Source organism: Euleptes europaea, chromosome 5 (assembly GCF_029931775.1).
Source record: "Euleptes europaea isolate rEulEur1 chromosome 5, rEulEur1.hap1, whole genome shotgun sequence".
Classification (NCBI taxonomy): domain Eukaryota; kingdom Metazoa; phylum Chordata; class Lepidosauria; order Squamata; family Sphaerodactylidae; genus Euleptes; species Euleptes europaea.
In genome coordinates, this window is record NC_079316.1 from 90,795,350 (window position 1) to 90,810,770 (window position 15,421).

The window sequence follows — 15,421 nt, forward strand, 5'->3', positions numbered from 1 at the left end:
CTGCCCGTGTTCCACAGCACCCAAGATAATAGGCATGCTCCTCTGATCCTGGAGAGAATAGGTATGCTCCCTCAGGCCGCACCCTCCACGTCTCTGGTCACGGGGCTAGCTAGGTCTCAGAATGGCAAGGGGTGGGGATTGATTGCATCTAGTTCCTCACCATCACCATCATCATTGGGACCTCCTGCACAGCCTAAAAGTTCCCCATCTTTTCTTCTCTGACCCTGCTGCCTTCCTCTTATATCACCCCACTGCCCCTTCCAGGCCCTGTCATTGATTCCAGTCTCCTGCAAGGACTCCTGTTCCCTCAGGATTTTGGATCTGTTCCCTGCCATCCTCTGTCCTGTTCCCCTTCCTGCCTTCTGTGTTGTCGTGATGCTTGCCTGCACCCTTGCCTGCTGCAGCATAGCTGTTCAGGGGCTGAGAGGCCACATCTTGCCCAGCTGACTGGCAGGATTGTGAGGCCTTGCCCCCTTGCTGCCAGACTTGTTCGCAGTCTAAGCAGGGCCCTTGCAAGGCGGGGCCTTTGTGCAGGACCCTGGACGTCCTCCACTGGGAATCGCAGTGTGTCCAGGAGGGATGATAGTCCAGATATCTTCCTTGGCTGCAGCCTGACTGGAGACACAAAATAGGCATCAAATGTCATGTAATGTAAACGCTTATTGGCCCATCATTAAACTGTATAATGGTTTCAATTCTGAACAACAGGGCATGTATGAAAGAGAGTAGATGAAAAGCCAGATACCAGCTAGCTCTAAGGCTCAGTGAAGGCAGCAGGCCAGGCAGAGCAAATCATTTGAACCTTCTCTTTGCATTAAACATATTTAAACACTGATTCTGATGGCAGGGAAAGAGAATTAGAGACATCGTTAATCGATAAGCGAAGACGTACTATACGTTATTCATCATGAGGTGGTGGTACTCCAAGAACCCTTTTATTTCATTAATCTTTTCTTTTCTCAATAGGCGTGAGTCTGTTAGTGCCTCATGGAGCAATTCCTCAGGGGAAGTTCTATGAAATGTACCTGATGCTTAACAAAACAGAAAACACTCTGTAAGTAAAGCAGAGAATGTGCTGCATTTTTTTTTTTTTTTTTGCTCTAGCCTATATTATGGTAAATGTCACTTTTTTAGGTGGGATCAACCCAGCTGTTTTTAGGTATAACCAGGGGGTCCTGTGTTAAGTCCCCTAGCTTTCAAAGTGTCTACCTCTACCAGGCAGCCAAGAAGCAGTACCAAGGGGCCTCCGAGCCTTGGCAAGTCTGGCAGAGGTGCCAGCCCATCACTGAGGCAACTGGGGCTGGCCTGGCCCAGGAGATCTTGTGAGGCCTAGAGGCCTGGGAAGAGGGCAATGCTTGTGGGAACGATAGTAGGGTATTTAAACCCTGACATTTATCCTTATCAGGATGACTTCCTGATCGGCCTTTGGGAGAACAGAGAGAGAGAGAGAAAGAGCAGAGGTGAACAGGAGCGAAGAGGCAGACCCCAGAAGTGATTCAACCCTCCTTCTCAAACTGAGGCCCAGTGGAGTCCATGAAGGTGGCCAGGCATGGCTGACCCCTCCCAGAAATGATTGAACCAGTGTAGCAGTGCAGATTTAAAGCTGAGTCCGGTCTATATTTACCCCCACATTAAATCCCACTGACTACAAGGGGTCTTTCTGCAAAGCAAGAGTGCAGATTGCAGCCTTGTGTAATAGCAGTCTTAGTAAAAATTGCCTACACATTCTAATCAATAGTATGAGATAATGGTGCAACATGGGAGCAGTAAAGTTATAACAACACATTCTCCAAAAAGAATTCAAGTAATATAATCAAGCTCCATGTAGCAGCATGCAAGAATAAGGAATGCAGTTGGGTGAGCCATACTATAAAGATGTATAACTAGACAGACTAGACAATTAGTTCAAGCTAATATGCAAATGATCATAGCAAATCCCTGGGAAGGGAAGACAACTGCAGGTTACAGCAGATAAGGAAGCAGGGAGGAGATAATAGAACATGGCAGTATGTTTGACTTGTATAAATTCCAGGACTTCCTTAACAAACAGAGGGTTGACAGGTTTGGTAACTGAACCTTGATGGTTTACTAGCTTTTCTTCCAAGAATCTTCCAAGACTTGGAATGCCAACATTTATTTTGACCTTTATCAATGCTTGTTGTTGTCCAGTCACATACAAAGGTACTATTTTGTTCAAGACTCCACTCTTTGGCTAACAACTATCGAGAGATCAGCAGGGGGAGGGGAAATGGGGGCACCATCATCACGTGTAGTGTGACATCCCTTCCAGAGGAAAAACTGTAAGTGAAGTCACATCGCTCTAGGAATTGTCAAAAACTCTATGCTTAAACCATAGGATTCTCAATGATTATTAGAGCAATGTGACATCACTTCTGGGTTTTCTCTGGAAATGACATCATGCCATACGGAATGCTGGCATTTAAAAGAAGAATTCTCCCACCTCTCTGCACATCAGTGGGAAGAAAGGGTTGCCAGTGGGAGGTCACCTGCCATAGCTGGAGTTCTGGAAATGTTAATATTACCTAACAGGGAGCACCGCAGGGAAAATGTTATGCAAAAGGGATGGAACCTTGCCATGGTGGAAGACCAGGCGACCCTAGCAATTAGAGGCCAAATCCATCCCTCTAGAGGCACTGCTTCGTTCCTCAGTTGTGTACCTAAGAGCACATCTGTGGCAAGGAAGAAGCAGGAGAGGCACCAGTCACCACCCACTCTCACCCGCTTTCGTGTAGCTTTCCAAGAGACTTGATTGCCGACCATTCCCCCTCCCCCCACAGGCCAGTCTAATGAATGCTTATTCCAGTTGTTTTCTTCCTCAACTCAATGTCTTGGTGTCTTGTGTGTTTGCACCCTCTAGCTTGCCATCAGAAGGCACCCAGACAATACTGAGTCCCATGGTGATCTGTGGACCTACTGGGCTGCTCCTATGCCACCCTGTCATCCTGACTGTCCCGCACTGTGCAGACGTTAGCTCCCCAGACTGGATGCTGCAGCTGAAAACTCAATCCCACCAAGGAAGCTGGGAGGTAAACAGAAATAAATGGAGGGAGGAGGAGGAGGTTACCATGTGGGAGTGAAATTACCATGTTACCATGCAGCAGCTTCATTTGCCAGGACACAGTGTACATTGTTTAGCACATTATGGATCAGGTCAGTTATTTAAGGGAAATGTCTGCTTTACTATTTTTGCCTTGTTTACCCCCTACAACCAAATAATCATCTGAGTCCCAATATTCCGAGCAATGAGTTGTCCTCTCATAATAGTATGATGATTAAAACTGTTTTGGTTTGTTATTTAAATTGCTTCCTAGTTTTGTAGCATTCAGGGCATACTACTGCACTCAGTTTTGAGGTCAGTGACCTTTTTTTAATGAAATAAAAGGAAGGAATAGTAAGATTCTAGCTGGAAACCACAAGGCAATGTAAAAATGCCTTCTGAATTTCATCTTCTACCAAGCGGGCAGGAATTAAAAGGGGCAGGAGTGCTGGTAATTTTAATATTACCTATCAGGGAGCACTGGAGGGGGAAAACTATGGAAAAGAGATGGAACCTTCTGGGTATTTGGTGCTACCTACCCAGAAGGCAACTTAATCAGTGTGTGTGTGTGTGTGTGTGTGTGTGTGTGTGTGTGTGTGTGTGTGTGTGTGTGCCAGAGTGCTGCAAAATTGCAGAAACTTTGCAGTCCTAATATATGGGGTTAGCCACGGGATTCAACTTTCCAAGCATCTCAGCTTTCGTTTTAAAAATGATTTTATAATATATAACAATGCTTTTATAATTGGGAAGATATTCTTGAAACTGTGTAGGAAAGACCTTGTGAAGCCACAGAAACTACAGAGAATCCTTGAACAGATCTCCAGCGGGCAGGGGGATGGGGCTTTGGGCACTCTAAGAGCCGGCATAGAGACTGAGCTACCCATGAAAATCCCTCGTTAATGATCGAGTGTATTTCCTCTTGACAAGAGCCTACTAAGCAGTTTCATCCCCTCATCAGTAATTATTATTGTTGTTTTTTGCAAAGTATACACACAATACTGATGTTAAGAAATTGGAAGAAGAACCTATTAGATGGTGCCACCAGCTTAGAAATAGATACCAGGAAGGAAGCTTTATTTTTGTCTTCTTCTGTCTCTCCCCCATCCCGTTCTCTTCCTTTAGGAAGTTGTAACTTTGGATGAAGAGACTGTGAACACACCTTGCTATTGCCAGCTGGAACCCAAATGCTGCCACATCCTGCTAGAACAACTTGGAACGTACGTCCTTGTGGGAGAGTCCTACTCGAGATCAGCCATCAAGAGACTCCAGCTCGCCATCTTTGCACCTACCCTGTGCACTTCGCTGGAATACAATCTCAAAGTCTACTGCCTGGAGGACACGCCAGATGCTCTGAAGGTAATGTTGCTCTGTTTGGGACCTCTGGCTCTCTCTGTTGCTCCCTTCCCCCATCTGTTTTCTGCAACCTATGTCTGGCATGATAAAACTATTTATTGCACTATAAAATTATTTTTATGGGATAACCCTCTTCCATTTGTTCTCTGGAAGGCAGTTTATAACTCAGCATGGCTCATTGGAATCTGCTTCATGGTCCAAATAAAAAATATCCCCAAGGCATTTTCTATGATGGACACTGAATGTTGACTCTTAGATGCTCCACTTATATTTTAATTGATCATTTGGCACACACTCAGTCAAAAACAAAGTCCTGTGTGAAATTGGCTCTACGTTGGATAGACTTTGTCTCATCCCATCATCCATGTGGTCCAGCATGGATGAGAATCCATTCATACGCTGCTAATCTATGTGCTCCATGAAGCTTGATTGTTATGCTGCAAGAGACTAAAGTGAGTTCGCATGTGCATCTAGACCTCACTTGATTGCTGTACACTTGATGAACTGTCTTCTCTGAAAAGCATTGTGTTTGAGGTAATTGTGGTAGTGTGGAAATTCTTATCCATGGTACTTTAGCTGTGTTCTGTCTATTGTCTATTACATTTTTATCCAGCACAGCATACAGGTATCGTTCCTCCATTGGATCCTCACAGCAACCCCGTGAGCTTAGGCCAAAAAATGTGATTGGCCTGAGATCACCCGCTCAATGGGAATTTGAACTCAGGACACTGCTAATTCTCATGGGTGGCCCACTGATGCATAGCAAATCTGCATGAGTGAACCAGCACTAATGTGGCTAAAGTTCTGGAATCTGTATTTCTGTGTATTTAGGAACAGAATTTCAGCTAATAGAAGCATTTGCCTCACTCCTGTTTCCGTCAATACAGTGTCAATGTGCTTCCTGTTCCTCAGAGCAGACAGCAACCAGTTTCCACACGCAGAGTATTCATTTTCACTCACTATTTCTTGCCTAGCTGCCACACCTAGTACAGCTCAAGCTACTCCTGCCCAAAGCGGCCACGCTGTGACAAACCCAGGGAGCGTGTGACGTGACTTGGGGAGTGAGCAAAACAGCCTGATGCAATGCCTTGAAAAGTGACCCACAGTTTGGTTTCAATAATAATCATGTTTAACCCATTCCTCTGGGACCAGCCTTGTCATTCTGGAGGGAGAGGAAGTGTGTCGCAAGGGCTCTATTCTGTTCCCCGTTTTGAAAATACAACACCAACGCTTTTATTTTTTTATTGTTTTCTCCTTGGGCAAATGTGTCCTCTTCCTCCCTTGCTAATTATCCCTAATGAACATATTCTGACACGACTCTTCTTTCCCTTGACATGTTTCCTTAGCTTAAAACACACACAAAAGAACTCCGAATAGAGCAGCAGCTCTGTTCTTGCAGCTACCATAGGCTGATTGGTGGCCCAGCTGTGTGTTGTGACCCACAGGCAGAAAACCAGCATATTAGAAAATGTTGTTTATGTAAAATATTTATATCCCACCTCTTGACACTGAGGTGGCTTCTACAAAAATTAAAGCCATAAAACAATAAATAGATCCACGTATAAAATAAAAATAGGGGGGTTATAAAGCCCATGGTCGGACACCATAGATATCTGATCAGCAAACTGGTGGATGCCAAGGACTTTGGAGCTTGAAACACAAACATCCTGACCTCAGGTTGGAATGTAGCCTAATGATCTCTTAGAGGCTGTGTGCCCTCAGAGACCTTGTCATACAGAGAAGAAAAATGAGGTTTGCAACATCAGCTCCAGTGATTGGCCAGCAGTATAAAGCTTCTGGGTTGGCTATGCCTGGTATAAATACTAGAAGCCTGGCCTTTTGCCCTTAACTGGTCAACCAGACGGTAATTAGTGCTTGCTGCACTTGACAATCCAGCTGAAATCCGCAGCTCCAGATCCTGACATGCATAACCATGGGTTGCTGAACACAGACTCCAGATCTGGATGGTTGGATTTAGGTATGACCACTCATGGCTCAGGCGGGCCCAGTCAGAGGGTCACAGCTTGTGCAGGACAGATGTGGGATTATCCTCTAGTTCCCATACACAACCTTGTCTCATAATCAAAGTTGCTAAAGATCTACTAGAAATTGCCTTATTGAGAGCCAGCGTGGTGTAGTGGTAAAGAGCGGTGGTTTGGAGCGGTGGACTCTGATCTGTGTTTCATTCCCCACTTCTCCACATGAGCGGCAGACGCTAATCTGGTGAACTGGATTTGTTTCCCCACTCCTATACATGAAGCCAGCTGGGTGACCTTGGGCTAGTCACACTGTCTTAGCCCCACCTACCTCACAGGTGTCTGTTGAGTTGAGGGGAAGGGAAGGTGATTGTAAGCCGGTTTGATTCTTCCTTAAGTGGTAGAGAAAGTCGGCATATAAAAGCCAACTCTTCTTCTTCTCATTACTCTTGATCTGCAAATAACTTATTGTCAAGCTACTTTAAAGGCCTATCAATAATATTAAGCATCAGTTGTATGCATGACTAATGAAAGTGACCCGCCATTCTTAATGAAGTATAAATCTCCATCTGTCCTTATTCTAAAAAGAGTGATTAGTTCCGGTGCTCAATGCCAGGCTGAGGTTTTCAGATCTTACTGACTTCAGTATTTTTAACCATGAGCCTGCAATTAATAACTACCCTCTCTTTGTAAGCTGAAATTTCCACAAGAAGTAGAAGTTATCTTTTGAGCATATGGACTGGAAAGTATCAGGAAGGAAACTTTGATTGCCCTTTATTATATTGCAATGCTTATTTGAAGAAGGGGAGGATTATTTTTTCTGGACATTGTTGCGCGAGCTGCAATGGTTGCTGAGCTTGTTAATTGTTGACCCCACATCGCTTCAGAAACTTCATAAGAATTCTCACTGGTTTTCTTTGAATGCTGTAATTCCACAATAGAGTAAGGAGAAGGAGCTTGATATGTTTATCCTGGAGAGGAGATGAGAGGTGATATGATAACCATCTTCAAGTACTTGAAGGGCTTTCATATAGAGGATAGGGCTGAGTTGTTTTCTGTTGCCCCAGAAGGTCGGACCAGAACCAACAGGATGAAATTAAATCAAAAGAGTTTTCGGCTAAACATTAGGAAGAACTTCCTGACAGTTAGAGCGGTTCCTCAGCAGAACAGGCTTCCTCTGGAGGTGGTGGGCTCCTTCCCTGGAGGTTTTTAAGCAGAGGCTAGGTTGCCATCTGACAGCAATGCTTATTATGTGAACTTAGGCAGATCATGAGAGGCGGGGCAGGAAGGGTTGTGTCAGTGCTTGGCTCTCGTGGCCCTTTCTTACATGCCCAGGGAAATGCCAATCGCCACTTTGGGGTCAAGAAGCACTTTTCCTCCAGGCCAGATTGGCCAGGGATCCTGGAGGGTTTTAATGCCATCTTCTGGCATGGTGCCAGGGTCACTGGGAGTGTGGGGGGGGGGATAGTTGTGAATTTCCTTCATTGTGCTGGGGGTTGGTCTAGATGACCCTGGAGGTCCCTTCCAACTCTATGATTCTATGAGAAAAGCCAGGGCTGTGGAAGAGAATGTATAACTGAGTAGGACTGGGGGGAGAAACATTGTGATACTCGTAGTGTTGTTTTTTTGTTAGTTGGCTTGAATTACAGCATCAGTCACTCTCTGTGATCTTTTTAGTCAAGATCAGCATCTCCTCTATATTTCTGGCCATATCAGTGACACTTTGTTCTCACAGTTGTCTATTTTTATTTGTCCCACAGGAAGTGCTTGAATTAGAAAGGACTCTTGGTGGCTATCTTTTGGAAGAACCCAAGCCCCTATTGTTTAAAGACAGTTATCACAACCTGCGCCTCTCCATCCATGATATCCCCCATTCACTTTGGAGGAGCAAACTCCTCGCCAAATATCAGGTGAGTGGCAAAGTTACAAGCAATGGATTAGTGGCCCCAATGGATTGGCAGGAAAATGGCAGCTGTTCATCCGTATTGTCCCTCAAAATACTCCCTCTACCCCCAAATCACAGAGAAATTCAGTTTTCTGTGCCCTTCACACAAGGAAAAATTCTTGCCTGTTACGGATTCATCTTTGAGGAAATGGTAACACAAGAAAGAGTAACTTCCTTGACTTTCCAGGGAAACATATTTCAAGAGCCACAGTTCAGGCTATATAGTTGCCCTGTCCACTCCCATATTTGTGTTGCTTGGTTTGTATCAGCGGGTCCGGAGTCCATGGGCTTTTCCCATCCCTGCTAGTACCCCTGTGCAGATGCCATTTTGTATCCAGATCATCATGTGAATGGAAGACACTGTGGGATCTTGCATAGATTTATCAGGAGGTGATGCTACAGAATGAGATCTTAGCATGGTGCTTTCCATGGAAGAATGTAAACTGGACCTCACTGCATGAAAACATATCATTGTAAATAAGCCACAGTAACTTGAGTAAAAGTAAGATCTTAGGTGCCCTCACAACTTGTGATGACCCATCCGCCATGTATAGTAGTCCATAGAGACATGATAACCTCCTTTTGCTGCATGCCTTGCAGTGCAAAAATAGGTTGCCAACCAGTTGGCAGACTGTAGTGTATGGCTGGTGAACTATGCTTGACTTCATGGGTTAAAAGTTGTGCAAACCTGTTTTATATTATTGGGTACACATTACAAAAGAGCCATTGGTATGTTTCCAGAGGCCTATAACCAGTGGACTGATTGTGGTGACTCATTCACTTTTCAAATTTGCCACAGGAAATCCCTTTCTACCACATCTGGAGTGGTAGCCAACGGGCGCTACACTGTACCTTCACCCTTGAGAGATACAGCCCAGCTTCCACAGAACTTACCTGCAAGATCTGTGTCCGGCAAGTGGAAGGGGAAGGGCAGATATTTCAGCTAAACATTACACTTGGAGAGGTGAGCTAAGGGAAATAGCCTGTGGAAACTTGTGCGGTGATTGGTGCGAGGCAGAGAGAGGAGAACATTTAACAGTGATCTTTCGTGGCAACTCTCAGAGGTGTTTCCCTGAACCGACAGGCTGTCATGTCAGTGGGGTGACTCTGTGGATTAAGTTGAATTGGGGATTACACCCCCAGACCTGTGAAGAGACCAACAAATTCATTTTCACCAGTCACCCAACTGAGCCTTCTTATTCTCTGCCAAAACATTTTCCTGACACTGTTGTCCTATTCTACAGGGATCTGTACAATGGAAGCAGCTGTATCGTGCAGGTTGCTCTCCGTCTGGATGAATACAGCACAGACCTCTTTCTTTTTAATAGCTGTGTGTGAGCAGGCTGCTGGGGCTGATAGGAAAAAAACCTCTTAAAATAGTATATCTAATTTTGGGCGGAGCTCAGAATCTATTTCAGGAGTTGGCATTTTGTCCTAGAAGCTGCCTTCCCATTATCATCCATTTCCTGAGGCATTTGTTCCTTGCAGTCTAGTTGGAAAATGCTTTGGCGCATGTGCAGAGTGCCTTTCTTTCACTGAACCCCCTCCCCAGGTCACTTCTCACATATATCAGATTAATGTGACTGGCCTTGGCCAGCATTAATGCTGCTTGTTTAACAATTATACACTCCACTAAAATTATTTCTTTCAGGATAGCAGTGGCAGAGTCATCAGCATGATTTTTAAAAAATTATTATTTTTGCAAGTGAATCCACTTATAACCGTGGAGCTAGAAGCAAATGGGTTGTGCAGGCTGTGGAGATGGGTCTTTGGTGACTCATGATCAGACCGAGTTTATTCCCCACATGAGAATTTGGGCAGGGGGTTATGCCAAGCTCCACTTCTCATCCTTGCTGAGATATAGTTGTGGCTGTGTGGGCTGAGCCTGCTCCAAGTATGGAGACTCAGAGAAGCATTGGACCAGAAGTGCCGCTGGCTTATTTATTTCTAAATATATTCATTTACTTTATTTCTACTTTACTTTTCTCCCCAATGGGGACCCGAAGTGGCTCACAGCAGTCTCTCCTCCTTTTTATCCCCACAACAACTCTTTGAGGTGGGTGAGGCTGGCACAAGGTTCCCTTATGACCTTCCATGGCAGAGAGGGTCTTCCACAACTTAGTCTAACACTGTAACCACAACACCATTTTCCCATGGCTATAATCCCATGGCTTTTCCCATGGCTATAATCATCCCATATGCTGGTTATCCCACCTTGACCATATTCTCCCATCACAGTTGCTCCAAGAACAAAATTTGCAAAATCCATAGGAAGCAACCACACCATTTTGTCTGTTTTCCTAATATACAGCTCATTCCTGAGCCCTGCAGCAGCTGGGGACAGTGTGGCCGTGGCGCCGCAGTAGTGACTCCAAGGAGGTTTCGCGGCCACTGCAAGGGAAAAAGGGGGCATTTTTTACCTAAAAAATTAAAAAGGGGGGAAGCCCCATAGAGAAAAGCAGTGCTGTGCCAGCAAAAATCTGGCCAACACTGCTGAAGCGTAAAGGGGCGTTCCCAACCTGAAAGGGGTTAGGAGTCTGCCTACCGGCAGCTCCAACCCCCGGAACACCCCGGTAATGCCTCCCTGAAAATTGGCGTGAGGACTTGTGCAGACAGGACGCCTCCGTCCGATTGCCACGCTGCCGCGGCAGTCCTGAGGGGACAGCACTAGTGGCACAGACGCCGGCGTTGGGGTCTGGGCACCTCCTAAGCCCATTCGGTCCCCAGGCTCAGACTAATGCACTGTTAGTTGGAGTACAGAATTTGAGTTTCCATTCTGCAGAATTCCTTTGTGCAAAATCCCTCCAAAACCACAACACGCTACAGTACTCCACCTTGCACAGTGACTAATTTTGCAGCCGAGGATGCCAACTCTGACTCTGCAAGTCTTATATTTGGACACTGTTTCTCCCCGGCTTCACTAAAGCAAAAGGACTTGATGTCATCATGAAAGCCACTGTTATTATTTTTAAGGCATGATGTTCACCCTTCTCTTTCCTATTGTTTCTAGTTTTAACCATCCATGCGTACCACATCGCCTAATGCATTTTAGTGAAAGCTCTCCAATTCTTTATGTCTCTTCCTTAGAGTCTCTCTGGCATCTGGGGTTATGTTTCTCACTGACTGGTTTGTAAAGGAATTAAGCTATTTTGACCTTTATTTGGGGGCAGAATCAAGCAGATACTTGGTTTGCAGCAAAATATGTGGAATTAGAAAGGTGAGAGCAAGCCAGTTTTCGCACATGAAACTTAAACTGAAAGACCATCAGCCTCTCCTTACAATATTTATCTATTTATTGTTCGAGCAGAATAGAAGGCAGAAGCGAGGCATCTGTAATATGAATGAGCATTCCATGTATTATTTATATTTGCATTACAAACCCAATGAAGCAAGGGACGCTTGAGTCTCAGGTGTGAAAACAGCCAAAAGGAGGTTCAAAAAGAAGGAGGCTAGAAATCACTTTTGAATGGGGCCAGGTCATGTAGCCTTACTTCTCATGTGACATAAGCAACGTCCCTGGGACAGTTTGGTTGAGCTGAACTGCTATCCTTGATGAGGTATTAGGTAACATGTTATTATATGAACAGACAAATGATTGATGGATACACTGGCTTATCAATTCAAGCAGCCCTCAAATCCAATTGTGTCAATAAACTCACAAATCCCTCTGTTTTTCCAGAACTCCAGTGCCTTTGATGCCTTGAGTTCCCACCCTGGCAGCACCCTGACGACTCAGCTGGGACCGTACGCCTTCAAGATCCCTCTGTCCATACGACAGAAAATCTGTAACAGCCTTGATGCCCCCAATTCCAGAGGAAATGACTGGCGACTCCTTGCTCAGAAACTTTCCATGGATAGGTGGGTTTTGTTTCAGGGATTTACTCTCAATCATCCAAGAGGGGAAACATGTTAGTTGAGAAAGCCAATTGTGTGTGCTCGTTTATTTCATTGGGTATCTACAGCCTGCCTTTTGATCAAAATCCCTTGTGGTGGCTTAAATATAAAATAAAAATAAGTAATAATCGAGGCAAATTCTGAAGCAAAATGTGCGTACGTAAGTGCCACCACATCACAACCAACTTATAGCGACCCCAGCAAGAGGCTTTCAAGGCAAGTGAGAAACACAGGTGGTTTGCCATTGCCTTCCTCTGCAGAGTCTTCCTTGGTGGTTTTCTGGTCAAGTACCAACTCTGCTTAGCTTCCGCGATCTGATGAGATCAGGCTATAACACACCACCTTTCCCTCCCCCTGAAGAAAAAACAAGGTATCAAACGTCCAGTATAGGCTACAAAAGCCAGGATTCCATAGTGTGCAAAAACACTCTCCATAACCAATGCCTGGTAGAGAAGAGATATTGAGACAGTTCTGCTAAAACTATGGAAAAGGATGCCAAGAGGGGCTGACTCAGGAAGATATTTCACAGTTGCACTTATAGTGATTCATACATTCTCCTTCAGACAGAGGTTCTCAAAGTAGAATTTGTCATATATCCAAGCATTGGGAAGCCTTGCCAATTCCTGAATAGCTGGAGTCTGCTGAGAAACAAATAAAACAACAGGAGTGTGCTACAGAGAGTGGGGAATGGTTGTTGGGCCATTGTCATGGGTCCTCAAGCTAGGCCTCACCCAAGCAAGAAAAAGAGAAGCCAGTGAGGGATCACAAGGATAAGCCAGCTGGGAAGCTAAGACTTTGCTCCAACCACTACTAAACAAGGGCATTTTATACCATGTACCCTAGGCTGGTCTCAGTGAGTGTCCATACCAGACCGCCACAAATTAAAAAGTTCACATCCTGTTTAAAGCGGCAGTGTTTGCTGGGCCAAAGAAAAGTGTCAAGTGACTGCTACTTGGATATTTTGCCAGTGTCATTCAGGAATGAAGAAGAAGAAGAGTTGGTTTTTATATGCCGACTTTCTCTACCACTTAAGGAAGAATCAAACCGTCTTACAACCACCTTCCCCTCCCCACAACAGACACCCTGTGAGGTAGGTGGGGCTGAGAGAGCTGTGACTAGCCCAAGGTCACCCAGCTGGCTTCATGTGTAGGAGTGGGGAAACAAGTCCAGTTCACCAGATTAGCCTCTGCCACTTATGTGGAGGAGTGGGGAATCAATCCTGGTTCTCCAGATTTAGAGTCCATGGCTCCAAACCACCTCTCTTAACCACTACACCATGCTGTCTCAGTTAAGCTAATGGGGACAGTTCCTTCTGGACTGGTAGACTGGAAGGGCTGGCAAGATATTCTGCTCTTTATCTGAGAGGATTTGCTAAGCTAGTGAAATCCTTAAAGACATAGCAGACTATGTCCAGACTTGGGCAATTGCCTGCAGTCTATTGAGTCTCACCTCTTTGGATCTAAGAACGGTATAGTCAGTCCCCCTGGTCATATAATAATATCTCTGTCATGCCCCCCCCCCAAAAAAGGATGGTTCTCTTCAACTTTTCCCATTGTTGTTCAGAACTTAACCTACAATGCCATATTGTCACTTCCTAACACAGGCTGAAGACTGTTTTCCACAGGGCTGAAAGGAATGTGATACAGGTCTCCTTACCAATGCCTGAAAAAAACTGAATGTGTGTATAATATTTCCAACTAGGAAGTATAATATTTCCAACTAGGAAGTTAACAGACTTCAAGGGTTTGTTTGTTTTTCAGATCCTGTTCTGGCATTCATAAGTTTCTTCCCTGGCTATGTACAATAATTGCTGAATGCTTGAAGGCTAATATTGAGTTGCTATCATCATAATAACATAGCATTTGTGTAGAATTACAGGTGTTCAGAGTGATTCACATAATCTTGTAATCTTTACCACAAACCTATAAGGTAGATAAGTATTATTATCCCCATATTATAGATCAGTGGTTCCCAAACTTTTCGGGCCATTGCCCCCTTGGTTCCACAAGCTCAACCCCAGCACCCCCTACCCTATCCAACAACACAGTTGAAGGGGCCAACCTCTAGTGCCCCCCTGCTGCCCCCTTGCCTCTTAGTGCCCCCCTAGGTAATCCTACTGCTCCCCAGGGGGTGGTACTGCCCACTTTGGGAACCACTGTTATAGATGGAGAAGAAGGGCTGAGGACAAGAGTAAATTCTCTTGGCAAAGACCACCTAGTAAGTTCATGGCAGGGATAAGATTCAAACCAGGGCTTTCAAGTTTGTGGCTCAATCTATTGGCCACAGACATTATTGTATCTCTTTCTAATTTCATGTAAGTGCTTCAATGTACCTTCCCTTCCAACAACCCCAGTCTTGAAATAACAGAAATTCAAGGGAAGAAGTCTCTTGAAGGAGGCCCCAACCATTCTCTCATTGTGTTTCCTGCACAGGTATCTGAATTTCTTTGCCACCAAAGCCAGCCCCACAGGAGTGATCCTTGACTTATGGGAAGCCCAGCACCAAGACGATGGGGATCTTAATACTCTGGCCTGTGCCTTGGAAGAGATGGGCAAGAGTGAGATGCTGCTTGTCATGGCGACAGAGGGGGATTGCTGATGCAGTTCGAGAAGACTTCCGGCAATGGCCGAATGGAGGGCGGAGCAAGAGAGGGAGGGGAACCGATCCATTTGGAACAGAGGGAGAAGATGGTGGCGTTTATTGTTGAGAGGATCAAAATGGGTTTTCTTCTCCTTCTATCGCTCCTCCTTCTTCAAATCACAATCAGCCTTAGAGATCCGCATTGAACAGTTTACAGTCTAAGTGTTAAAAAAAAAAAACCTCCTTCCTCCTTCTCCTCACAGCCTTTGGAGTGAGGCACAAAAGCAATGTATCATTGCTCACCATGACCACAACCTGTGGCGGAAGTAGTGACCTCCCACCAGCTTCTACCACATCATGTGGCTTATGAGGGCTGCTGGAATCTGAGCTGGGATTTTGTTTTCTCTTATTTTGGTTCTCCAGGGGGTGGGGTGGGGATTTCCCTGCTCTTCTCTTTTCCTGCTCCTGCCTTGGTATCCAGTTTCTTCTTTACTGGCATTTATGCTTTGAAGAGTCGAGTACAATCTAGAAAAGACTTGCTTATTCCTGTCAAAAAGCTTCAAACAGCTTAAGACAGAGGGGGGGGGGAAAGGAAAAGGGGGAAAAAAGGAAACC

General features: G+C 45.1%; 1 protein-coding gene across 1 annotated transcript in view; it reads left to right on the top strand.

Annotated features, from left to right (window-relative positions):
* Positions 1–15,203, top strand: part of UNC5B (unc-5 netrin receptor B) — a 70,054-nt gene extending 54,851 nt beyond the window's left edge. Inside the window, exons 14-20 of the mRNA XM_056850508.1 lie at positions 967–1,054; positions 2,879–3,047; positions 4,181–4,414; positions 8,148–8,297; positions 9,132–9,296; positions 12,012–12,190; positions 14,659–15,203. Coding sequence (XP_056706486.1) covers positions 967–1,054; positions 2,879–3,047; positions 4,181–4,414; positions 8,148–8,297; positions 9,132–9,296; positions 12,012–12,190; positions 14,659–14,824 — 1,151 coding nt within the window. The 3' untranslated portion in view covers positions 14,825–15,203. The remainder of the gene's footprint in view (positions 1–966; positions 1,055–2,878; positions 3,048–4,180; positions 4,415–8,147; positions 8,298–9,131; positions 9,297–12,011; positions 12,191–14,658) is intronic.
* Positions 15,204–15,421: the final 218 nt, after the last annotated feature.